Source organism: Pristiophorus japonicus, chromosome 7, assembly GCF_044704955.1.
Source record: "Pristiophorus japonicus isolate sPriJap1 chromosome 7, sPriJap1.hap1, whole genome shotgun sequence".
Classification (NCBI taxonomy): Eukaryota; Metazoa; Chordata; class Chondrichthyes; family Pristiophoridae; genus Pristiophorus; species Pristiophorus japonicus.
Genome location: NC_091983.1, coordinates 160,548,500 through 160,575,651, shown reverse-complemented (window position 1 = coordinate 160,575,651; position 27,152 = coordinate 160,548,500). Strand labels below are relative to the sequence as shown.

At 46.8% G+C, this 27,152-nt stretch overlaps 2 protein-coding genes across 5 annotated transcripts in view; one reads left to right on the top strand and one right to left on the bottom strand.

Annotated features, from left to right (window-relative positions):
• The window catches only part of map3k5 (mitogen-activated protein kinase kinase kinase 5), a 301,679-nt gene extending 278,129 nt beyond the window's left edge, over positions 1–23,550 (bottom strand). Inside the window, exon 1 of the mRNA XM_070885461.1 lies at positions 23,050–23,550. The gene's annotated coding sequence lies outside the window, so the exon portion shown is untranslated. The remainder of the gene's footprint in view (positions 1–23,049) is intronic.
• The window catches only part of pex7 (peroxisomal biogenesis factor 7), a 248,511-nt gene continuing 244,349 nt past the window's right edge, over positions 22,991–27,152 (top strand). For 2 of the 4 annotated variants that reach the window (XR_011593887.1, XM_070885465.1), the window contains exon 1: positions 23,551–23,785. Coding sequence is in view for 1 of the 4 variants with exons in the window: in XM_070885465.1 (XP_070741566.1) it covers positions 23,662–23,785 (124 nt within the window). In the remaining 3 variants the exon portion in view is untranslated. Of the gene's footprint in view, positions 23,193–23,550; positions 23,786–27,152 lie in introns of those variants that run through there. The other 2 variants (XM_070885466.1, XM_070885467.1) reach the window with 2 other exon arrangements.

The following is a 27,152-nucleotide window of genomic DNA, read 5'->3' as shown; positions in this document are numbered from 1 at the left end:
TGCCCGTGTCCAGCTCCATTGACAGCGGGAGTCCATTTAGTTCAACATTCAGCATTATCGAGGGACAATTCGTGGTGAATGTGTTCACCCCATGTACCTCTGCCTCTGCCTCCTCTGTCTGAGGCTCTGGTTTGTCGTGATCCTCCGTGGATCTGTCCTCCTCTGAAACGTGGTGGTTTGCAGGCTTTGCAGCTCGCCCGCACACTCGTTGGAGGTGTCCCATTGTTCCACAGCCCTTGCAAACATATCCTTTGAATCGGCATGAATGGAAACGATGATCACCCCTGCAGCGCCAACAAGATGTGAATGGCCTTGCATTCATCACCCTTGATGGTGGACTCTGAGACATCTGCGGACGTGTAGCTGCAGGTATGTGTGACCTGCCCTGTACATTACGATTCGAAAACAACATAGTAGCAGCACTTGTGTGCTGAGAGATTTGCTTAGTATTGTCACTGGTGGCTGTCATGTATCTTACATTATTATATATAACTGTATCCTAGCATGCTATACATGACTGTGATAAGATATGACCTGTAACTACCAGCATACCTTACCACCAGGGGTGCACTTGCAAGAGACAGGTATATAAGGACAGGTCTCAGGCAAGTGCAGCATTCCAGAGCTGTGAAATAAAGGTGCAGGTCCAGAGTGACCTTGACTTCACTACATGCCTCGTGTGAATCTGTACTGAGGGGACAGGACTTTACAGTGGCGACGAGTTACGGGATTACAGAATCCACAGAATGGCGAACAATGGATCAGATGAAAAGTACAATGCGGGAGACAATTGGGAGGACTTTATAGAAAGGCTCCAGCAAAGCTTTGTAACCAAAGACTGGTTAGGCGACAATAAGGCAGACAAGAGAAGAGCCCATCTCTTGACCAGCTGTGGCTCGAAAACATACGCTTTAATGAAGGATCTGTTGGCACCCGAGAAACCAGCAAGCAAGTCGTTTGAAGAATTGAGCACACTGGTAAAAGACCACCTGAAGACAGCGAGCAGCCTACACATGGCTAGACACAGGTTCTACAACTACAGACGCTGTGTGAGTCAGAGCATACCCGACTTCGTGGCGGAACTTCGGAAGTTGGCTAGTTTATGTGAGTTCTCTGATGAACTGAGGAGAGAAATGCTGAGAGATTTTTCATTGAAGGAATAGGCCATGCAGGCATATTCCAAAAGCTCATGGAGACCAAGAACCTGACCTTAGAGGCAGCAGCACTGGTTGCACAGACATTCTTGCGAGGGGAAGAAGAAACGAGGTTGATTTATAATGCAGGTACGACAACTAACGAAATATCGGAACAAGAAATTCACAGCACTAAACAAGCTGCTACCCCACACACAGACAAAACCGGGAGAACAGGCTCTCGACTGCAGGCAGAAGCCATCAAGGGCCACAGGAACGGCCGTTCACACCTCATCAACCCACAATGCGAGCAATCAACTACAAACTGAGAGAAGCTCAAGAGAGATCAGCCAGACGCAGCTCATTCTTTGGGAACACTTTGAATAATGGAATAGGTCTGTGCTGGAGGTGTGGGGGTGGGGACTCGTCAAGGGGATGTCAATTTCAGCAGGCTGTTTGCAGAAATTGTGAATATACAGGGCATTTGGCCCGCATGTGCAAAAAAACGGCAGCTCGGCTGGTATACGAATCGGATGGGTTGGAAATTGGACCAGAAGATGGTGGGGACAGTACCCGGGACACCGATGTATGGCGGGTCAACACGATCAATGGCCGATGGATCCGTACGAATCTGTGGGGACTACAAATCTACCATAAACAGAGTCTCCCTACAGGACCAGTACCCGCTGCCCAGAGCGGAGGACTTATTTGCCACATTGGCTGGAGGTAAACTTTTCTCAAAATTAGACCTCACATCTGCGTATATGATGCAAGAATTGACCGAGGAATCCAAGCTACTCACCACCATCAACACACATCGAGGCCTTTTCATGTACAATCGATGCCCATTCGGCATCAGGTCGGCAGCTGCCATATTCCAGCGCAACATGGAGAGTCTGCTCAAGTCCATCCCAGGGACGGTTGTATTTCAAGACGACATACTTATCACGGGCAGGGGCACCGACTCCCATCTCCGTAATTTGGAGAAAGTACTAAAGCGGTTGGATCAGGTAGGCCTACGAGTCAAGAAATCCAAGCGCCTATTTCTCGCACCCGAGGTTGAATTTTTGGGCAGAAGGATTGCCGCTGATGGAATCCGCCCAACAGAGTCCAAAACAGAAGCAATTCGCCTGGCACCCAGGCCCCGGAATGTCTCAGAACTGCGCGCCTTTCTCGGGCTACTCAATTACTTTGGGAACTTTATGCAGAACTTAAGCACGCTGCTGGAGCCTCTCCACGTGCTACTCAGGAAGGGGTGCGATTGGTTTTGGGGGGACGCCCAGGAACGCGCGTTCAATAAGGCACGCAACCTTCTGTGTTCCAACAGTGTTTTGACTTTCTTTGACCCAGGTAAAAAGCTAGTTCTCACATGCGATGCGTCAGCGTATGGGGTCGGGTGCGTTTCGCAACTTGTCAATAGTGCGGGCAAATTACAACCCATAGCTTATGCCTCCAGGTCACTTTCGCGGGCAGAGCGTGGGTACGGAATGGTAGAGAAGGAGGCGCTCGCGTGCGTGTACGGTGTCAAAAAGATGCACCAATACCTTTTCGGGGCCAAGTTCACGTTAGAAACCGACCACAATCCCCTCACGTCCTTCCTATCCGACAGCAAGGCAATAAACGCCAACGCCTCGGCGCGAATTCAGCGGTGGGCACTCATGCTGGTGTCCTAAGGCACAGACAACTGTGCCGACGCGCTCAGCAGGCTATCCCTGGCGACCACGGAAGGGTCTGACGAACAGGACTGTGAGATAGTCATGGCAATAAATGCCTTTGAGTCCACAGGTTCGCCCATGACAGCTCGCCAAATCAGAGCCTGGACGGCCAGCGACCCCACGTTATCCTTAGTAAAAAGATGTGTCCTAACCGGTGACTGGGCAGAGGCTTGCGATGCCTGCCCCGAGATATTAAAACCCTTTCACAGGCGCATGCATGAACTGTCACGACAAGCAGACTGCCTGATGTGGGGCAGCCGAGTAGTCATGCCTCTGCGAAGCAGAGAGTCATTTGTCCGGGAGCTCCACCGCGAGCACCCGGGGATTGTTCTCATGAAGGCCATAGCCAGATCCCACGTCTGGTGGCCTGGTATTGACGCGGACTTGGCGCTCTGCGTCCGAAGGTGCAGCATTTGTGCCCAACTCAGCAATGCCCCCAGGGAGGCTCCACTCAGCCCCTGGCCCTGGCCTACCAAACCGTGGTCGCGGGTGCACGTAGACTATGTGGGCCCATTCATGGGCAAAATGTTCCTCGTAGTTGTAGATGCATTTTCAAAGTGGATCGAATGCACCATTTTAAACTCGAGCACAACCTCCACCACAGTGGAGAGCCTCGCAACCATGTTTGCAACGCACAGAATCCCTGACATATTGGTCAGTGACAATGGCCCGTGCTTCACCAGTGCAGAATTCCAAGACTTTATAATTGACCATGGCATAAATCACGTCAAGACGGCACCGTTCAAGCTGGCCTCCTACGGCCAGGCGGAGAGAGCAGTGCAAATCATTAAACAAGGCATGTTTAAAATCCAAGGTCCCAAGCTGCAGGGTCGCCTGTTGTGACTGCTGCTGGCATACAGATCTCGTCCGCACTCACTGACTGGGATCCCCCCCGCGCAACTGTTGATGAAAAGGACTTTAAAAACAAGGCTCTCATTAATCCTCCCAGACATGCACAAAATCGTTGAGGCAAAGCGCCGTAAACTGACTGAGTACCATGACAGAAATTGGAGGGGGAGATGGAATGAGATAGGGGACAAAGTGTTTGTACTAAACTATGGCAGGGGTCCCAAATGGCTTGCAGGGACAGTAACGGGCAAGGAAGGAAACTGGTAGTACAAATGGACAATGGCAAAACCTGCCGGAGGCATGTAGACCAAGTCAAAAGCAGATTTACCAACAACACTGCGGAACCAGAGGCAGACTACAATGTGGAACTCGCAGCATACCTGGTGGACAGACAGAGGAAACAACCTGAGGAAAGGGCAATCCCAACAGACAGCCCAGGCGAGTCAACAACAATCACACCAATCGAAATAGACAGTCTCTGAACATGTGTAAGAGAAATTTGGCATTAGGGGTACCAGCGGGACAAGGGTTAAAGTGCTGGTTCCTGCACCGACCCATAAGGAGGTAAAAGGCCTCTCTTCGGCCTTGTACCAAGGCTCCAGAAGTTATTAATTCAATAATATTCCGACAGGATACGATGTGAGAACCTAAACAGACATTGATAAGACCTTGCGAAAAGGCTCGAGGCGGACTCACGGGCACCAAGGAGAATCAACAAATTCTGACCTAATGAAGTCATTCTAGTCACGGCCTAAGGTGGTCACGAGGGTCTTGGCCTGTCAATCCAAAGTAGCACTAATATGGTAGTCCAATTAGAGAAGTAGCACTGATAAGGTAGTCCAATTAGAGATCTAGGGAGGTCTTACCAGGGAACGGAGGGGTTTTTGAAATGTATAAAAGTTGTATGTTTGTGCTGTTCGGAGAGCATCTCCACTCATAGGCGGCTGTGATAAGAGGTGTTCGTAATAAAAGATCATTATACCTTGCCATCCGTCTCTGTCTGCTAACTCTGGGGGCTGTTACGCGGGTTGGGGCGAGCGTCGACCCTCTATATCAGGGGGCCTGCTTGTGGGAGGAGAAGCCTTCACATTTTCCCCTTACATTTGGCGCTGCGAGCAGGGTACGGACTTCCCGAACGGAACAATGACCCAGCTGTTGGGGTGAGTATGTTTTAATTTACCACCTTCAAGTTAGAGCTGTGGCATTGTAAACCGCAAGGGAAGGACATCTGTACAAAGAACCATTTGTAGCAGGTCCAGGAGGGACGGAGATGGAGGACAGAGACGATCTAGGGGTAGAAGGGGGTCAAAAGATGCATGCTAAAACGCACGCGTGGAGGTCGCACGGCAGTGCGAGGGCACGACGCAAGGGAAGATATAGAGGAAGGTCTATTGACCCGAAGTGGTACGAGCGCACGGTGCAGGGACGAGACATATTGACCCAAAGCGTGGCAGTACGAGTGTACGGCGCCAAGGGAAGATATATAGATAGGACACGGAGACAACGTCCCTGCAGTGACGGGATATATTGACCCAAAGCATGGCAGTACGAGTGTACGGCGCCAAGGGAAGACATATAGATATCAATAACGTCCTGCATACCTAACACAAATTAAAGGGAGTACCCAAGATAGCCCCGAAGAAGATGGGTAACACGGCTATTAAAAAGGCGAATAAAACCAATTGTAACTTGCGTAACTACGTAATGCCATAAAAAATATGATAGTGACTATCTTAAGTGACATATTGATCCAAAAATAGAGCTGGCCGAACAATTAATAGGCTTTGTTGAATGAAGAGAGACTTTTGTGAATGTCTGTCATTGAGTGAGAGTCCTTGTGTGATTTTTTGACTGCGGAATGAATTTTTCATGTTTCTGAAAGCCTGTTTGGAAAAATAGTGCAGCTGCAACCACTTTTCCAAACAGAGTGAAAGTTTTTTTTAACCCTTTGTAGTGTTGTCCTGTATGTGGGAAGTTTTAAGACATTTTAAGTTAGAAACGCAGGTGTGGATTTATTCGGATGATAAGTTACGGAGCTAGGAAATGCACAAAGAATAAGTTTGTTGAGCAAAAGATAAAAAATACATGGTCCCGGTGGTTAAAAAAAAAAGAATTTATTTGACACGCTCACTTACTTGTCAAAAGAAAACACGCAATCATTGATTACATTGGGTTGAAAGACATAAATTTAGTCTAGGAATGAGATAAAGAATGCCTTTTAAAAAAGGCCTGTGAGGATCTTTCGCGGCTGCGAGCTGGGGAAGTACGCTACCATTTTCCTTTGTGTAAAACCTTGACGCAAAAGCTTCTAGCTCAGTCAAAAAAAAAGTTTTAAATAAAGATTGAAATTACAAAATTTGAATTGGGATTTTGAGATCTTAAGAGAAGGCACAGCAAAATACTGAGATGGATTCAAACTAAAAAAAATTATTAAATTACATCTGATCTCTTAAAGAAAAAAGGAGAAATAAAACTAAAAGGTTTGGAAACAATCTAGAAATACCTTCACGGATCAGGTCAAACTCCTGGGCGAGTGGCAAGCTATCTGCGAAGGTGTAAAAGGGACTTTTGAAAAATGTTAAAACAGCAAGCTTTAGCAGTTTATAAAAAGACATTGTAACGACCTTGAAACTGGAATTTGAGATAACGAAAAGCAGCCCTCGAAGCCTACGTGCTAGACTCCGTTCTAGTTATGGAGAAAAGAAAAAGATAAAGACGCCACTTTGAAAGTAAACAAATTGAACGAATTGGAAAGAAAAAGTGTCTTCGATTGTCTGATGATTTTAAATTAACAAATTTTTGGAGTCACGAGCCCTCTGTGTAAAATACAAAACCTAATTTGAAGCAAGGTGATCTGAAAAAAAAAGACGTAACGCACTAATTAGGTGCTGGAAAAAAAAGGGGTGTTTGCGATGGAAAAAGACATAACTTACTAAATACTAGTTGATATCGGCCGTGAAAAAGATATTGGTTTAATTGGAAAAAATTATTTGAAGAGGTAAAAGACATTCTCGATTTTTAATGATTTTAAATTACGAGAAAGTTTCACTGCAGTTTGAAAGATTTCCAAAATGGACGTTGTTTATCAAGAAAAGTCCCGAACAGTCTAAACAAGCAGGAGGGTTTTGAAAATAACGAGGAGAAAAGATCTAAGCTATGCGAACTCAGCACAGAAAGAAAAAACTGGGAATTCGAGAATCTTACTGAATTTTTAAATTCTTATAGAAAATGGAACTGGCACGGATGTTTAGATTTTGTGCTGAGAGAGAAATAAAACATAAGATTTGCCCAGTGAACGGGACCGTAAAATAAAACGAAATGTTGGAATGTATACAGCGTGTGTGAAAATTGGATTTCAGTAAACAAAATAGTTATTAAAAATGTGTGGTCTCGTTTTAAATCAATTAAAAAAAAAATCTTTGGCAAGTACTTGAATTAGTTAAGAAAAAATTGGAGTTTAATCTAAAATGCTGTCTTTTCTGATGAGAAGACTTTTATTATGACGGCTTTACTAATGATTTCTGCTGTTTTAATGGATTCCTAATTTCTCAGCAAGTTTTGAAGGCACAAAGACTTCAAAAAGAATTTTTCGGATGATTACGCAAAGTCACGTAATGACATCAGGCTTTCTTACAAACCTGTAAAGGAGTTAACCCTTTCCATTGACAACTGTTTTATACTAGACATTATTAATTTGTATTTCTAAATAGAATAAAAAAGACTCACCTGACAGATGGAGGAAATGGTGCGATAGTCAGAATAAAAATAAAAACAGAACTAGCCTATGTAATAATACTCGCCTGATACAAATAAAAGAAAGATACTCAAACAAAACAAATTCAAGAGTTAAAAGCTAAGATAAATAAGCTGGAAGTGATTTTTAAAAAATGGGACCAGATGGATAGTGCAGTGCGCAGCCATAGCACCATCACCTATGGCAATAGAGCCCACAGTGGGCAAGTATAGTCCACAAATCCAACCGAACCCTTGCCTCCGATTTCACAGAGTGACCGCAACATGCATGGATAAAAGATGAGTAGACCAGAACCTAACACCTGGTGACGACCAGGCTATCTGTTTAAAATTTGCAGATAAAACACTCACCGAGATGGGACCGCAGCGGCTACTTCGACTCTGGAGACTCAGGATACTGGGGACCTTGAGGCCCATGCAAGCACTGGATAATACAGATGGACTACGAGAGATATAGCACACGCAGGAAAGACACAACTACATGAACTAGCTTTGTTTAATTTAACTGCCGAAATATGCATCCCAGCAGCCAAGGACTGGAGCAAGGACAGAACTTATTTTAACGCATGGCTATGTATAGTGTATTAAGTAAGGTTGTAATGCAGCAGGCTGCCGATGCCATGGTCGCCAGTAGATTCCAAGGACAGGAGCTAGTTCATAGGACCAAAAGGGGAAGGGCGCAGAAATCCAACTGGATGGAATTTCAGTTCTAGAAGCTCATGCCTGGGCGGACGAAGCTGCAAACAAGCAGCTAAATCCACCCGCAAGAGAAACAGAAGGGTGGGAAGAGAACGGAGCAAAAGGGGGGTGGGACCCCAGGATGTTTTGGAAAACTGGCCAATGGGATAAAATGAAGACCAAGGGAGGTCTCTGGAATATAAGATGTATGTCCTGAAGCGTGACACGGTTATAACACGGAGAAGTCGGTATTGATAATGCGCAGCGCAAACAAGAAGGAATACAACCTAAAAAGGGGGGCGGATGGAGTGTGGAGGAAAGATGACAATAAAGGTCTGGCTGGGACACCAAACACGCCCAAAGGGACCCTGGGAAGCCCTACCACTGCCCCAACAATCACCCTGGGGACAACAACTCTTCCCAGCACAACCACGCAAGTCCCCCCATAAGCCTGTCCATAAAGACTGGAGCCAAAGTGGGGCTAGTAATAAAAGAATCTAAAGAAAGGATATCATTGGGGTGCGTCAGCGACTACTTAACCTAAATCTAATGGCTATTATTCTTCCTAGCTTCTGTGGGAATGAAACTATAAGTCTATACCAGAACCTGGCACAACAGATCCTCGAAGGCCCAGAATCCACTACCCTGAGATTTAATTTCAGAAAGGGAACAGGACAAGGTCGAACAAAAAGGGGAATAATGGAAACACTAGGCACGGGTTATGCGGCAGGGGTTTCGACGATGAATTCCATAGACCTGTATGCAATATATGACTGGGCTAACAACTTAATGGCATAGTCTGGAGGGGTTTACTGGGGAGGGACTTGGATAACCAAGCCCGACAAGTGCGGTTGGGAGATGGCGCGGAAGGGGAACTGTTACAAGTGGCCCATACATTACAGAAGCATGCCAAGACAATAAATTTGATCCACGCAATGGGGAACGACATAAGTAAACGATTACAAGCTGAGATAGTTTGCTCCGGGTATGGGGCCTGGATTAAGTGAAGTACAACATAACTTGGAGCAACTCCAGAATGGGGACATACCAGATTGGATCCCGAACAGCATGCTTAACAATTGGACTCTCGATAAAAAAATGAATGACAAATGCAAGGTACGAAGGAATAGTCACGCATGGGTGCCAAATTTCAGATGTATTACTGGGCGGGTGAATATGATCAGATTTATGTTGTCCATACCACAGTATGATGTAACAAAGGGAGACCCCTTATACCAGATCGATAATATCGGTGAAGTAAGAAATCAAACTTGGTTGCGTTACCATCAGCCTGCCAGACGGGTGATTAAAATTAAATTAGTACGAAAGGCATTGACATAACTGATTGCTATAAAAATAATCAAGTGGTTTTATGTCGAGGTACGCCACGAATGACGAATGATGATTGCAGATTCCACCAAACAAACGGATGCATGCTGAGTATCACTCCTCTCGAACACGATTCTGAAACAATCGCTGCTCCACAAGGGAATGGAGATTTGGTGCGTGAGCACAGGAGCAGCCAACCCGACGAGTAAGACCAGGGGAGGAGTCACCCCCTGTGTCATCACCAACCCTAACTTCTGTTTCAGGCCCATGGGAAAAATAGACATAAATGGATACCACATACATCCCAAGACAACAGAAATCATCCATGGAACGGTCACGGATACCCTCCGAGAGGGGTACAAGGAGGCGGTATGGGAACCACAAGGCACCGGAATTAAATGAGGAACAATTACGTTTGGTGCAAGGAATCCAGAATCAAAGACGACAGTATATCCAGCTGATGGAAGAAATAGACAACCTACAGAGAGACACTAACACGATGCTGGCTGATCAGCTCTGGTACTCGAAGCTGTGGGACATTGGACTTAATATTCCGATCCACCCATGGATAAGAATTATATAACATGTACTTGTAGTAATACAGGGCCTGATTCTGATGGTCATGATGGGATTAACATGTGCACGAATTAAACAGGCCAAACGATACGTCAGGGCACGCACTATGATTAAGGCCATAAGGGATGAAAATTTAAGCAGTCCTACAGGAAGGACTTACCTTTTTTAACTCTGCAGGCAAGGTCTCAGGAGGTCCTGAAGCTTGGGAGATGGCCACCCAGGTGAACGGACCTATTTAGAACTTGCCTACAAGGAGATAGTTCATGGGAAATATGGCCAGCTTGGCGTATAGCCAAGGGCCAAAAGGGGGGAATTGTAAGAGAAATTTGGCATTAGGGGTACCAGCGGGACAAGGGTTAAAGTGCTGGTTCCTGCACCGACCCATAAGGAGGTTGTACCAAGGCTCCAGAAGTTATTAATTCAATAATATTCCGACAGGATACGATGTGAGAACCTAAACAGACATTGATAAGACCTTGCGAAGAGGCTCGAGGCGGTATGTTTCTATGTTTCTATGTTTCTATGGACTCACGGGCACCAAGGAGAATCAACAAATTCTGGCCTAATTAAGTCATTCTAGTCACGGCCTAAGGTGGTTATGAGGGTCTTGGCCTGTCAATCCAAAGTAGCACTAATAAGGTAGTCCAATTAGAGATCTAAGGAGGTCTTACCAGGGAATGGAGGGGTTTTTGAAATGTATAAAAGTTGTATGATTGTGCTGTTTGGAGAGCATCTCCACTCATAGGCGGCTGTGATAAGAGGTGTTCCCGGACGTTCGTAACAAAAGATCGTTATTTCTTGCCATCTGTCTCTGTCTGCTAACTCTGGGGGCTGTTACGCGGGTTGGGGCGAGCGTTGACCCTCTATATCAGGGGGCCCGCTCGTGGGAGGAGAAGTCTTCCCATTTTCCCCTTACAACATGTGCTCCAAATGTCCTTCAAATTCGCAATGTCCCGCAAGGCGTCTCAGCTCGGTGACATAACTTGCCACATCGTGTCCTTCAGACCTTTTGTAGGTGTTGAACCGGTACCTCGTCATCAGGATGCGTTCCTTCGGGTTTAAATGCTCTCGGACCAGTGTGCACAAATCGTCGTACGATTTCTCCGTGGGTTTCACTGGATTCTTCATGAGGCCATACGGTGGTGCCCCACAGACGGTGAGGAGGATTGCTCTATGTTTGGCAGCGCTCTCTTCCCCATCTACCTCGTTGACCATGAAGTATTGGTTGAGTCGCTCTACAAATGTTTCCCAATCATCTCCCTCCGAAAATTTCTCCAGGATGCCCACTGTTCTCTGCATCTTTGGGTTCACTATCTGTATCTCGTCGCCAGTTGTAGTGTATGGAGAAAGAGTCAGACTGAACACTGTGAGTTCAAAGTAAAGTGTGACCTTAGTCTTTCATTGCAGGTCTCCAGAGTGCCTCTCTAACCTTTGAAGCCTTCTTAAATACCTGTGCTCCCAAGGGATTATGGGATTCCTTGGGACTCCGGGGAAGGAGCCCTCTGGTGGCTGTAGAGTAAATACAAGTCCACATATATAACAGGATCCATAACAGCTTTTAAAAGGGACGTGGTAAATATTTGAAGAATAAAAATAAAAAATTACCAGGGCACTGGGAAGGAGTAGGGAAATGGGCCAAAGCAGACAGCCCTTTAAGAGAGCTGGCACAGATGCAATTGGTCAAATTGCCTCCTTTTTGTATGTTTAACCAAATATAATTTGAAACAGTTTGGATTTTTAAAAAATGACCAATATATCAGACCACAGCTAATTATAGCGCAATTATGTAACCTAACTGAGCTGCTAATTTACAGCAATTTAGTACAGCAGCTGCAAGTATGTTTTGCTAAGTTTCTGGGCTTTCTATTTTTAGCAATCCACTTCTAATCATGCTTGTTCATAATATAAGCCAGATATCCGTTACAAAAATGAATTTACCATGTAAATAGAATATTCAATACTTGTTAACTGCATTAGAATTAGTTACCAAAAATAAGCTCTCTCAAGATTCCTATTTTGTAGCTATTTCAATGTATGGAATTTAAATAACCACAATTAGTTTTGTGGTTCATTTACAAGACTCTCTCACAGACCATTTTCACATGGGTGGCCCAGCCACAGTTCATTGTCACTATGGATACAGAAAGTTATTGGACAGACCAGCAACTTCCTGCGAGTTATTTTGAGGCATTGTTATGCATTTTGGGAATTGTAGCCACAAGCCTGCATGCATAACTGGCAAATGATCAGATTTCACAAAATAAACAACAAGGAATGGGAGTACAGTTAGTTGACACTAAAGTCTAAAGCACACCATTTTTATTTTAAACTGAAAAATAAGAATATTTTAAGTATATGTTTGCTAAGCTAGATGCTGCCTTTTAGAAACTGTGCAGCTGCTGGTTGTAAAACAGACCAATCCTAGCCTACTCCTGTTAATAGTCCTACTATGCATGCTGGGAGTTGTAGTCTAATTATAGGTCTCCGAGCTTGTATCTGTATTGAGATCACGTTTGCTTGTGTGAATAGCACATTTTGTAACAGCAGAAATACAGATGATATAAAGATTCTGAATTAAATTATTTTAATATTTAATTGTAGGGAAAGTACTTTAAATGTAAAAATATTTGCTCTTATGTATCTAGTTTGCAAACCCATCATGTTAAGGAGTGGCACTGATTCACCTTGGTTTAAAATGTAACATTCTGATCCATGTCATCATCATCATAGGCAATCACTCGGTATCGAGGAAGACCTGCTCTACACAGACATCAGTAGCACAGTTCTAATCAACGGGTGGGAAACTGAAAGCTTTCCGATCAGGTCTGGAGTCAGGCAAGGCTGTCCCCTCTCTTCTGTCTTGTTTGTGTGCTGTATCGAGCCCTTTGCCGAGTCCATCAGGAAGGATGCGGGCATTAGGGGGGTGATAATCCCAGGCAGCAGAGGTGCTCAGGTCAAGACCTCCCTGTACATGGACGACGTCACCGCCTTTTGCTTGGATCCGCAGTCGGTCCGCAGATTGCTCACAATCTGTGATCAGTTTGAACTGGCCTCGGGAGCGAAGGTAAATCGCAGCAAAAGCGAGGCCATGCTCTTTGGAAGCTGATCCTTTATTCCCTTCACCGTGAAGTCAGATTACCTGAAGGTTTTGGGAATATGGTTCGGAGCAGACGGGGCCTGTGTCAAAAACTGGAAGGAGCGTATCGCTAAAACGAAACATAAACTGGGATGGTGGAAGCTGCGCTCACTTTCCATTGCAGAAAAGAACCTGGTCATCAAGAGTGAGGTGCTCTCGGTGTTGTTGTACGTGGCGCAGGTCTGGCCCATACCCCGCTCCTGTGCTGTGGTAGTCACCCGAGCCGTCTTCCATTTCGTCTGGAGATCAAAAATGGACCGTGTCCGCAGAGACACGATGTACAAATCTCTGGACAAGGGGGGAAAGGATCCTGATGGCTACCTTTGTGTGCGGCTGCATCAAGCTGTGCATAGGCCGTTCGTACGCAAATACCAAGTGTCAGTACGTGCTGAGATTCTATCTGTCCCCGGTGTTGCAAAGGATGGGTCTGGCCAGACTGCCGCAGAATGCTCCAACAAGTTGGACCATGCCTCAGCACCTGTCCTTCGTGGAAAAGTTTTTCAGGAAAAACACCTTTGACCACAAGGCCATAAAGCAGTGGTCGGCACGCAAGGTCCTGGACGCCCTACAAAAGAAGGAGATGATGGATCCTGTCGGATGGCTCCCCGAGCAGACTGTCGAACTCGTTTGACAGAAGCCAGAGCTTTCAAACAAGCACCAAGATGTAGCTTGGTTGGCGGTGAGAAGGGCCCTACCCATCATAGCCTTCATGCACAGCCGGGGTTTCAGAGACACGGCATTCTGCCCCCGAGTTGGCTGTGATGCGGACGAGTCTGTTATCCATCTCCTTTGGGACTGCCCCTTTGCAAGGCAGATCTGGAAGGAGATGCAGTGGTTGCTGTCGAGGTTCATCCCAAGCAGCTCTGTAACACAGGACTCTGTGTTGTGCAGACTGTTCCCAGGGACGCACACCGAGACAGACATCATCTGCTGCTGGAGAGCCATCAACTCGGTGAAAGACGCACTTTGGTCTTCCCGAAACTTGCTGGTCTTCCACAGCAAGAAGATATCCATGGCCGAGTGTTGCAGACTGGCGCAATCCAAGGTCCAGGAGTACGTGCTGAGGGACGCACTAAAGATTGGTGCAGTCGCCGCAAAGGCACGATGGGGAAGAGCCACAGTTTAAGGCCCTACCGCCACTGTAAACCCAGAGGATGGAATCAGACCCCCCTCGGGCTGTACTTGTTAATCTGCTTGTATACATAGAGCACCATGTACTGAAAAACACCTGTGGTGTGCCATGTATAATGAAAGTCTCTGCACTGTTTAGTAACTTGTAAAGAAATGTAAATGTATCCCCATCCGGTCAGTGTTCTGCATTCATCTGCATAGTGCTACATGTAATGTGATTCGTGATCGGTATTGAAATGTATCCTGGAATCTAATGTAAACCTGTTTTCATCTGCTCCATGTAATACCCTCATTTGCACAGTACTACATGTAACGTGATTTACGGATTGTACTAAACTGTACCTTGAAATGAAATGCACGCTAGTGCATTGTATGGAACTGCTGTCAGCATCCAAACGAATTGTATGGAATTGCTGACCGCAAGGTACTGAGCTATTTTCCAATGTATTGTGAAAATTTTATATAAATAAAGTATATTTTTGAAAAAAAAGACTTGCTTCCACTCTTAACATGAGCTTTTAGGTGGCTGTACAGTCCAATACGAGAACCACAGTCTCTGTCACAGGTGGGGCAGATAGTTGTTGAGGGAAGGGGTATGTCATATATTCAGCGATCATTGTAACCCATGTATAAGCTGACCAAAGTTGTCCACCTTGAGAACATTGACCACAAGGGGGTGATCTTGTGGGAGACACTCCTAACCTGGACTTTCAGGTATAAAAGGGGAACCTCCACCCACCTTCATCACTTGAGGTCTTGGTAATAAAGGTAACTGGTCACAGAGTGACCTTCTCTCAAGTATGAGCCTCATGTGCATTTATACTGTATAGTAAGGACATATCATTGGCGATGAGAAACTGGGATTTAAACCACGCAAGCGTAGCCACGAGCAGCACAGAAGAGAGGTACTGTGTTGGTAATGATTGGGACGACTTTATTGAAAGACGACAGCAAAGTTTTGTCATTAAAGAATGATTGGGACAGGATTCGGCCGACAAACGCAGGGCTCACCTCCTGACGGTTTGTGGATCCAGAACATACTCCCTGATGAAGGACCTCTAGCGCCAGAGAAGCCGGCGGACAAGACGTTCGAAGAGCTCAGTAAGTTGATCGGGGAACACCTTAAACCGGCGAGCAGCATGCACATGGCAAGACACCTGTTTTACTCGCACCGGCGGCGAGAAGGGCAAAGCATTCCAGACTTCGTGGGAGATCTCTGGCAACTGGCGAGCCCATGTAAGTTCCCAGATGCATGCAGATCGGAGATGCTGCGAGACTTTTTTATTGAAGACATCGGGCACGCTGGGGTTTTCAGAAAACTGATTGAGACCAAAAACTTGACCTTGGAAGCGGCGGCTCTGATAGCCCAGACATTTATCTCAGGGGAGGAAGAGACCAGAATGAGGTATGACAAAAATCTTAGCTCAAATGCGGCAAACGACCAGGGAGTCAACATTGTTAACGAGGCACACAGTTCTCAGACAGACAAGGGCAATCGGACACGTAGTCGAACCCAAAGGTGGAATTCAACAGAGACAATGGCTAGCTGAACGGCGATTCATGCCATCGCAATGGACAATGCGGCCAGTAATGGGGCCATCAACACCTGTTAATGGTGCGCTTAAGGACAGTTACAGAGACAGTCAGAGACGATTGACTGGTAATGGACCTTTTGTTTCCAACAATGGGGCCTCCAGCTCATACTGGAGGTGTGGAGGCAAACACCCAGCCAGAGCTTGCAGGTATCAGCAATATACCTGCAGAAACTGCAACGTCAGCGGTCACCTGGCGCGTATGTGCAGGAAGCCTGCAGCCAGGTTGATGTACGAGGAGGACGGGCCCGATGTAAGCCCTATGAGGCCAAATGAACACTGGGGGAAATCGCTGGAAGCTGAAGTTCAGCGAGTTCATGTGGAGCACATATACAGTTCATATACCAGGACGCCACCGATAATGATGAAAGTGCTCCTCAATGGCATCCCAGTATTATTGGAGCTGGACACGGGGGCCAGCCAGTCCCTGATGAGTATCAAACAGTTCGAAAGGTTGTGGGTGTCTAAGGCCAGGAGGTCAAAATTATTGCCGATTGACGCACAGCTACGGACATATACAAAGGAGATCATTCTGGTGCTAGGCAGCGCCACGGTAGTCGTGACCCACAATGATTCGGAGAACAGGTTGCCACTCTGGATTGTCTCGGGGGACAGTCCCACACTACTGGGGAGGAGTTGGCTTGCTGTCATGAACTGGAAATGGGGCGATGTCAATGCAATTTCTTCTGTGAGCGAGTATCATGCTCACAGGTCCTGGACAAATTTGACTCATTATTTCAACCCGGCATCGGCACTTTCATGGGGGCCAAGGTAGTGATTCACATAAGCCCGGACGCCAGGCCAGTACACCACAAGGCCAGAGCGGTGCCGTACGTGATGCTGGAAAAGGTATAATGCGAATTGGACCGCCTGCTGAGGGAAGGCATCATCTCGCCAGTTGAATTCAGTGACAGGGCGAGCCCGATTGCGCCGGTGCTCAAGGCAGATGGGTCGGTCAGGATATGTGGCGATTACAAGGCCACCATCAATCGCATGTCACTCCAAGACCAGTACCCGCTACCGAGAGCGGAGGACCTCTTTGCGATCCTATCCAATGGCAAACTTTTTTCAAAATTGGACCTGACCTCAGCTTATATGACCCAGGAGCTGGCGAGTGAGTCGAAGAAGCTGACCACCATCATGACACACAAGGGGTTGTTTGAGTATAACAGATGTCCATTCGGGATTTGTTCGGCCACCGCGATCTTTCAGCGAAATATGGAAAGCCTCCTCAAGTCGATTCCAAGAATGGTGGTTTTTCAAGACGACATCCTCATCACAGGTCGCGATACTGAAGAACACCTCCACAACCTGGAGGAGGTGCTACGCAGACTGGACCGGGTAGGGTTGTGACTGAAAAAGGCAAAGTGCATCTTCTTAGTTCCAGAGGTAGAATTCCTGGGAGGAGGGTAGCAGCAGACGGGATCAGACCTAATGCGTCCAAAACGGAAGCAATCCAGAGAGCACCCAGACCCCGTAACACGACGGAGCTGCGTTCGTTCCTGGGGCTCCTGAACTATTTTGGTAACTTTCTTCCCAAATTGAGCATGCTGTTAGAGCCGCTACATGTGCTCCTATGCAAAGGTCGCGATTGGGTCTGGGGGGACAGCCAGGAAAGGGCTTTTGATGGAGTATAATAAATTGCGTGCTCTAACAAAATGTTAACGTTATATAACCCGTAAGAAACTTGTTTTAACGTGCGATGCGTCGTCCTATGGGGTCGGGTGTGTGTTGCAGTATGTGAATGCCAATGGTCAGTTACAGCCGGTAGCTTATGCCTCCAGAAGTCTGTCCCAGGCAGAAAGGGGCTACGGGATGGTAGAAAAGGAAGCGCTAGCATGTGTATATGCAGTAAAAAAAATGCACCAATAGCTGTTTGGCAGGAAATTTGAGCTGGAGACAGATCACAAACCCCTAATGTTCCTTTTGGCCGACAACAAGGCCATAAATGCGAATGCATCGGCCCGCATACAGAGGTGGGCACTCACGTTAGCCGCCTATGACTACGCAATTCGGCACAGACCAGGCACTGAAAACTGCGCCGATGCACTCAGCAGGCTCCCACTAGCCACCCCTGAGGGGGCAACTGAGCATGATGCTGAGATGGTCATGGCTGTTGAAGCTCTCGAAAACGAAGACTCACCTGAGACAGCCCGTCAGATTAAAGTCTGGACAAATAAAGACCCGCTACTGTCTTTAGTTAAGAAATGTGTCCTGAATGGGGACTGGGCAGCCACATACTGAGCACGCCCTGAGGAATTTAAACCGTTTCATAGGCGCAAGGATGAACTCTTGATTCAGGCCGATTGCCTACTGTGGGGAAACTGAGCAGTCATGCCCCAGATGGGCAGAGAGGTGTTTATCAGAGAACTTCACAATGAGCACCCGGGCATTGTCATGATGAAGGCAATTGCCAGGTCACACGTTTGGTGGCCAGGGACAGATGCAGACCTGGAACTTTGTCTTCGGAAGTGGAACACGTGTGCTCAGCTGGGCAACGCACCCAGGGAAGCCCCCCCTTAGCCCCTGGTCCTGGCCCGCCAAGCCATGGTCAGGCATCCATGTGGACTACGCAGGTCCTTTCATGGGAAACATGTTTTTGGTTGTAGTCGACGCCTATTCCAAATGGATTTATTGTGCCATTTTAAATTCAAGCACATCCTTTGCCACGATAGAAAGTCTACGGGCAATGTTCGCCGCCCATGGTCTACTGGATGTCTTGGTTAGCGACAATGACCCGTGCTTCACAAGCACTGAATTCCAGGACTTCATGGCAGGCAATGGAATCAACGATGTCAGAACAGCACCGTTCAAGCCGGCCTCAAACGGCCAGGCGGAACGAGCAATGCAGATAATCAAACAGGGGATGCTCAGAATCCAAGGGGGTTCCCTACAAAGCCGCTTATCACGCCTTCTGTTGGCCAATAGATCCCGACCACACTTGCTCACAGGGGTTCCACCCGCAGAGCTGCTAATGAAAAGGACGCTCAAAACCAGGTTATCCCTTATACAACCTACTATTGAAAGAAATTGTTGAGAGCAGGCGTCAGTCACAATGTGACTACCATGACAGGAATGCGAGGGCGCGATGTATTGATGTCAATTTTTGTCCTTAATTATGCTGCAGGGCCCAAATGGCTTGCAGGCACTGTGATTGCCAAAGAGGGGAATAGGGTTTTGGTCAACTTACCAATGGACAAATCTGCCACAAACACGTGGATCAAACTAAAAGGAGGTTCAGCAACCGCATAGAAGAAGCAGAGGAAGAACACGACGTAGAGTTTACTCCACCACAGGTGACCGAACACCAGAACGAAGTGGAGGAGAGCCCAGTCACCGTGGGCAGTCCGGACAGGCCTGAGGCACTGCAAACAGCAGACATTCAGGCCAGCGTCCAACAACTAGAGCCCCAACTCAGGCGCTCTACAAGGGACTGTGAACCATCAGAGAGAATTAACCTGTGATCCCAATAAGATTTTGGGGGGGAGGTGATGTCATGTATTCAACTACCATTGTAACCCATGTATAAGCTGACCTAAGTTGTACACCTTGAGAACACTGACCACCAGGGGGTGAACTTGTGGGAGACACTCCTAACCTGGACTTTCAGGTATAAAAGGGGAAGCTCCACCCACCTTCATCACTTGAGGTCTTGGTAATAAAGGTAACTGGTCACAGAATGACCTTCTCTCAAGTATGGGCCTCGTGTGCATTTATACTGTATAGTAAGGACATATCAGGGTGGGTGGGACTGGTTTGCCGCACGCTCTTTCCGCTGCCTGTGCCTGATTTCTGCATGCTCTCGGCGACGAGACTCGAGGTGTTCAGTGCCCTCCCGGATACGCTTCCTCCACTTAGTGCGCTCTTTGGCCAGGGTCTCCCAGGTGTCAGTGGGGATGTTGCACTTTATCAGGAAGGCTTTGATGGCTGCCCACCTTTGGCTCGTTTGCCGTGAAGGAGTTCCGAGTCGAGTGCTTGCTTTAGGAGTCTCGTGTCATAGAAACATAGAAAATAGGTGCAGGAGTAGGCCATTCGGCCCTTCTAGCCTGCACCGCCATTCAATGAGTTCATGGCTGAACATTCAACTTCAGTACCCCATTCCTGCTTTCTCGCCATACCCCTTGATCCCCCTCGTAGTAAGGACCTCATCTAACTCCTTTTTGAATATATTTAGTGAATTGGCCTCAACAACTTTCTGTGGTAGAGAATTCCACAGGTTCACCACTCTCTGGGTGAAGAAGTTCCTCCGCATCTCGGTCCTAAATGGCTTACCCCTTATCCTTAGACTGTGACCTCTAGTTCTGGACTTCCCCAACATTGGGAACATTCTTCCTGCATCTAACCTGTCTAACCCCATCAGAATTTTAAATGTTTCTATGAGGTCCCCTCTCATTCTTCTGAACTCCAGTGAATACAAGCCCAGTTGATCCAGTCTTTCTTGATAGGTCAGTCCCGCCATCCCGGGAATCAGTCTGGTGAACCTTCGCTGCACTCCCTCAATAGCAAGAATGTCCTTCCTCAGGTTAGGAGACCAAAACTGTACACAATACTCCAGGTGTGGCCTCACCAAGGCCCTGTACAACTGTAGCAACACCTCACTGCCCCTGTACTCAAATCCCCTTGCTATGAAGGCCAACATGCCATTTGCTTTCTTAACCGCCTGTTGCACCTGCATGCCAACCTTCAATGACTGATGTACCATGACACCCAGGTCTCTTTGCACCTCCCCTTTTCCTAATCTGTCACCATTCAGATAATAGTCTGTCTCTCTGTTTTTACCACCAAAGTGGATAACCTCACATTTATCCACATTATACTTCATCTGCCATGCATTTTCCCACTCACCTAACCTATCCAAGTCGCTCTGCAGCCTCACAGCATCCTCCTCGCAGCTCACACTGCCACCCAACTTAGTGTCATCCGCAAATTTGGAGATACTACATTTAATCCCCTCATCTAAATCATTAATGTACAGTGTAAACAGCTGGGGCCCCAGCACAGAACCTTGCGGTACCCCACTAGTCACTGCCTGCCATTCTGAAAAGTACCCATTTACTCCTACTCTTTGCTTCCTGTCTGACAGCCAGTTCTCAATCCATGTCAGCACACTACCCCCAATCCCATGTGCTCTAACTTTGCACATCAATCTCTTGTGTGGGACCTTGTCGAACGCCTTCTGAAAGTCCAAATATACCACATCAACTGGTTCTCCCTTGTCCACTCTGCTGGAAACATCCTCAAAAAATTCCAGAAGATTTGTCAAGCATGATTTCCCTTTCACAAATCCATGCTGACTTGGACCTATCATGTCACCTCTTTCTAAATGCACTGCTATGACATCCTTAATAATTGATTCCATTATTTTACCCACTACCGATGTCAGGCTGACCGGTCTATAATTCCCTGTTTTCTCTCTCCCTCCTTTTTTAAAAAGTGGGGTTACATTGGCTACCCTCCACTCTATAGGAACTGATCCAGAGTCAATGGAATGTTGGAAAATGACTGTCAATGCATCCACTATTTCCAAGGCCACCTCCTTAAGTACTCTGGGATGCAGTCCATCAGACCTTCAATCCCATCAATTTCCCCAACACAATTTCCCGGCTAATAAGGATTTCCCTCAGTTCCTCCTCCTTACTAGACCCCCCGACCCCTTTTATAACCGGAAGGTTGTTTGTGTCCTCCTTCGTGAATACCGAACCAAAGTACTTGTTCAATTGGTCCGCCATTTCTTTGTTCCCCGTTATGACTTCCCCTGATTCTGACTGCAGGGGACCGACGTTTGTCTTTACTAACCTTTTTCTCTTTACATATCTATATGTCTGGCATGTGGACTATGTAGTCTGCCCAGTGGAGCTGATCAAGTGCTTCGATGCTGGGGATATTGGCCTGGTCGAGGACACTAATGTTGGTGTGTTCGTCCTCCCTGGGGATTTGGAGGATTTTGCGGAGACATTATTGGTGGTATTTCTCCAGCGACTTGAGGTGCCTACTGTACATGGTCCATGTCTCTGAGCTGTACAGGAAAGCAGGTATTACTATAGCCCTGTAGACCATGAGCAGTTTTGAGGGACTGGTCTCCATGTAACTTAAAAATAAACAGAATTCCTATGGTTTAAATAGTTTTGCAACTTGTCTCACTCTACCTGATCATAAATCTCACCACTTTATGGCAACAGTAGGTCACCAGCATCTTTAGTTTACTAAAACAAAATTCACTTACTCTGTATAATTCTTGACTAAAGGTGTTGCGCAGGTTGGGCTCCAGCTCTCCAAGATTTCATTGAATATTTGGGAAGAGGATGCATTTCACTGACATCCTGGAAGGAATCCTGCTACAAATTGAAAGCTGTGTTTTGCTTTTCAACCAATCCACAATTAATTTTACTGTTGAAAAAGTGAGTGCAAATCCAAAAGGATAGGGTTAAAACTTAATTTCATCTGATACTTTGGAAATTTAAGTTGATCAGAGTTTCACTGGTTAGAAACATTAAAAATCAGAGTAAGCCAGTATAAAAAAGAACAAATTATAAAGGAAACCATAAAAACTCTTTCTGTGTTAACAACCACACATAAGTATCCCACAAGCCTCAGGATCTCTTCTGGCAGCTTCTGAAATGATTTTATTTCATTTCAATTTTCCAGACTGATAAATCCTATCAAAGTCATTGCTGCAACTCACATTGGAAATCTTTCAAATGTCAAACTTTGGGATGTGACACTGCCACATCACATGGTGGATACAAAGCCTCCAGTGAAATACATTAATTATTTTTTTAAACGCAAAATTACAAAGCACACCACTCAATCATTTTAATTCAAATGATTGTTTATTGATGCTGTTGCTTTAGAATTCCAGTGCCACATAAGCAACCTGTTTTGAAAGTGTTTTTAATGTCCAAAATATGCCGAGGTGGTTCATTCGAGAAATTGATGCCAAGCAGCAGCAGTAATAATTAAGACTGAAAGCAAGTGGAGGGGTTTAGGAATGAAGTTTCAGAGTTGGGCTGGAGGCTGTGCCACCAATGCCAGTGCAGAGGAAATAGGACAGGAAGTAATAGTTGGGAGGACTGAAAAGCACAAACTTGAGGAGAGGAGGTTATACAAAGAAATATATCGAAGTTGAAACAGGCCAATCAGCCGCTGCCAGCACATACCCGCCTCCACACGAGCAATGTACAGTCATCTTCCACCCTTGAGGATGTTGTTCGAGTTCTTCTTTCGAAACACCTGTCAACTCATCCTTTTTTTTGGCGTGGAAGCAAGTCATCCTCGTTTCGAGGGACCGCCTATGATGATGGTACGGTGGCAAGGTCATGGAGGGACTTGTAAATGACGAATGGGATTCAGCATGTGATGTTATGGGGGAGAACCTTGACGAGAACAAATGGGGCAGAGCAAGCAGGACTCTGTGCAAATTGGTTAAATCTCACTCATTTCTCCTTACAGTAATTGTTTTTTTTGCTTGCGAATAAATGTAACCTTCCCGTATCTGCTATTTGCGTGTTGTGCACGTTTAACCTTATTGACAGTGACAGCAAACACTAAATGCGCAGTGCTGGCTGCAGCCGTTAACTCAATGCTTGCGGGCTGCGGTGGCAGTTGGTGCCGCAGTCGCGTGCTTCCGGGTGAGCGCGGCGCGCCGCTCCTGGAGCACTGCAGCCTCCTCCCCTTCCGCGGGTCATCGTTTGGTGCGGGGCGCGGGGGCCGGGCAGGGCAGGCAGGCACTTCACTCGCCAGCTCTTAACTTCGGCTATTTAATTATAAGAATGGTGGACGCTGCCTTGGTTAAAACTTTCCGGGTGCCAGCACGACACGGTTACGCCGTCGAGGCCTCTCCTTATTTCCCCTCCAGACTGGCCTGCGCTACCTCCCAGTACTACGGAATAGCAGGTACCGTGCTGGACATGTGAAGGGGCGAAGAGGCTCGTTTGTGTCTTTAATTATGCATCAGGGAAATGTTACGAGAAGCATTCGTGACCAGCAACGCAGTTCAACATCTGCAATTATGTTTAGCTTTAAGTATGCTGCAGGCATACAAAAACAGGTTACAGTTTTAAAACATACATGAGTTATCAGAAGGAGTGACATTTGGCAGTTCAGTGTACATGTCAGAATAAAAGGGACACATTGCTGGATGAAGACTTATTATGTAAAACATGCACAAAGAAAATCCAAAACAAGTAATTATTCAGGACGATAATAGTGCAATTTTAACCAGCTGTTCCATTCTGACCCTTTTGGGTACTGCAAGTGGTCATTAAATTATACAGCTCACGAGGCATTCTCTTTCTAGATTACATAGAATATGTTATGTCTAGAAAAGGAGTCAGACTGAGCTCAAAGTAAAGTGTGACCTTAGTCTTATTGCAGGTCTCCAGAGTGCCTCTCCAACCTGTGAGGCCTCCTTAAATACCTGTGCTCCCAAGGGAATTTGGGACTCCAGGGGATGAGCCCTCTGGTGGCTGTACAGAGTAAATACAAGTTAACATATATAACACTCACCCACCCCCCCCCCCCCCCCCCAACAAAGTCAATAATGAAACTATTTACACTACTTACAATGTGAGTCGATCTGGGGCCCTTGCCCTGGTTGATCGTCTTGGTGTGAAAGCTGGTGTTGTTGAATCATTTGTTGGGTTTTCGTTGGGCTGTTGTGCAGCTGGCCTTGCTGGGCTGCCTGGTATGTTGGGCCTTGCTGGTCTGCTGTGGATGATGGGTTCTGCTTCGTGGTCAACCGTGGTGCTGGTTGCCACTGGTGTGTACGTTGAGGGATCAAAAACGGTAGGGTCCAAGGTGGGTTGCTCAGGATAGTCTGTGAATCTGAGTCCAAGTATTTCCGGTGAATGAGTCCATTTGAAAGTTTGACCCGAAACACCCTGCTCCCCTCTTTGGCCACGACAGTGCCGGGAAGCCATTTGGAACCTTGTCCATAATTCGATACAAATACAGGATCATTGATTTCAATCTCGCGTGACACATTTGCGCTATCATGGTATGCACTTTGTTGAAGCCACCTGCTCTCTACCTGTTCATGTAGATCGTGGTGAACTAACGAAAGCCTTGTCTTAAGTGCTCTTTTCATGAGCAGTTCAGCAGGTGGGGTCTTGTGCGGTAGTGAAGCAGGACACGGGACAGGCGAGTCTGCAGTGAGCCTTCAGTTACCTTCTTCAAGCCTTGCTTAATGGTTTGCACTGCTCTTTCTGCCTGACCATTGGATGCTGGTTTAAACGGGGCAGATGTGACATGTTTGATCCCGTTACGGGTCATGAATTCTTTGAACTCAGCACTGGTAAAACATGGCCAGTTGTCGCTCATCAGGACATCGGGTAAGCCGTGAGTGGCAAACATGGCCCGCAGGCTTTCAGTAGTGGCAGCGGACGTGCTAGCCAACATTATCTCACATTCAGTCCACCTGGAATACGCGTCTACAACCACAAGGAACATTTTACCCAAGAACGGGCCTGCATAGTTGACGTGTACCCGAGACCGCGGTTTGGAGGGCCAAGACCATAAACTTAGCGGCACCTCCCTGCGTACATTGCTTAACTGCGAGCACATATTACATCTGTGAACGCAGGACTCTTAAATCCGCATTGATATCGGGCCACCACACGTGGGATCTGGCTATCGCTTTCACCATTACGATGCCTGGGTGGGTACTGTGGAGGTCATTGATGAAGGTTTCTCTGCCCTTTTTGGGGACCAGTACTCGATTGCCCCACAGAAGGCAGTCTGCTTGTATAGACATTTCAGCTTTGCACTGCTGGAACGGCTTTATCTCTTCCTGCATTTCCACTGAGACACTGGACCACCTCCCATGAAGCTTTTGACTAGAGATAATAAAGGCTTGTCCAGGTTTTGATCTGCCGGGCAGTGACGGATGATTGCTCACTCTCAAATGCTTCCATAACCATGGCTAGATCTGCGGGCTGCGCCATTTCCACCCCCGTGGTGGGCAATGATGCCTACTGAGAGCATCGGCACAGTTTTCTGTGCCTGGCCTGTGGCAGGTGGCGTAATTATATGTGGACAACGTGAGCGCTCATCTCTGGATGTGGGCCGATGCGTTGGTATTTATCCCTTTACTCTTGGAAAACAGGGATATAAGTGGCTTATGGTCAGTTTCCAATTCGAATTTTAGCCCAAACAGGTATTGATGCATTTTCTTTACCCCACACGCTAATGCTTCTTTCTCAATCATGCTGTCGACACTCTCAGCCTTAGACAGACTCCTGGATGCATAAGCAACCGGTTGTAGTTTCTCGAAATTATTAGCTTGTTGCAATACACATATGACAATGCATCACATGCTAGTACCAAATGCTTACATGGATCATACAAGACAAACAATTTGTTTATGAGCATAACAATTTTATCGCTTTTACAAAGGCATTTTCTTGTCTTTTGCCCCAAACCCATTTGTCCCCTTTTCGTAATAAGACATGCAGTGGTTCTAACAGTGTGCTGAGACCAGGTAAGAAGTTACCAAAGTAGTTCAGGAGTCCCAGAAACGACCGCAGCTCCGTCACGTTCTGTGGCCTCGGTGCGTTCTCGATTGCCTCCATCTTCGCATTGGTGGGCCTGATGCCTTCCGCCGCAATCCTCCTTCCCAAGAACTCCACTTCAGGCGCCAGGAAAATGCAATTCGAGCATTTTAACCTGAGCCCCACTTGGTTGAGTCCACTAAGAACCTCCTCCAGGTTCTGCAGATGCTCGACTGTGTTCCGACCTGTGGCCAAGATGTCGTCCTGGAAGACCACGGTGTGGGGGACCGACTTCAGTAAGCTTTCCATTTTTCTCTGGAATATCGGCGCCGCTGATCAGATTCCAAACGGGCATCTGTTATAAACAAAAAGGCCTTTGTGCGTGTTGATGCAGGTGAAGGCCTTCGATGATTCCTCCAGTTCCTGTGGCATGTAGGCTGAAGTCAGATCCAGCTTCATGAACGTCTTTTCTCCCGCCGGCGTTGCAAAAAGAGGTCATCGGCCTTTGGTAGTTGGTATTGGTCCTGCAGGGAAAAACAATTGATAATTACTTTGTAATCACCACAGATTCTGATGGTGCCGTCTCCCTTGAGGACTGGGATGATAGTACTGGCCCACTCGTTGAACTCAATCGGTGAAATTATGCCCTCTCTTTGCAGCCGGTCTAGCTTGATCTCTACTCTTTCTCTCATCATGTACGGTACTGCTCTCGCTTTGTGATGGATGGGTCATGCCCCCGGAATTAGGTGGATCTGTACTTTTGCTCCTTGGAA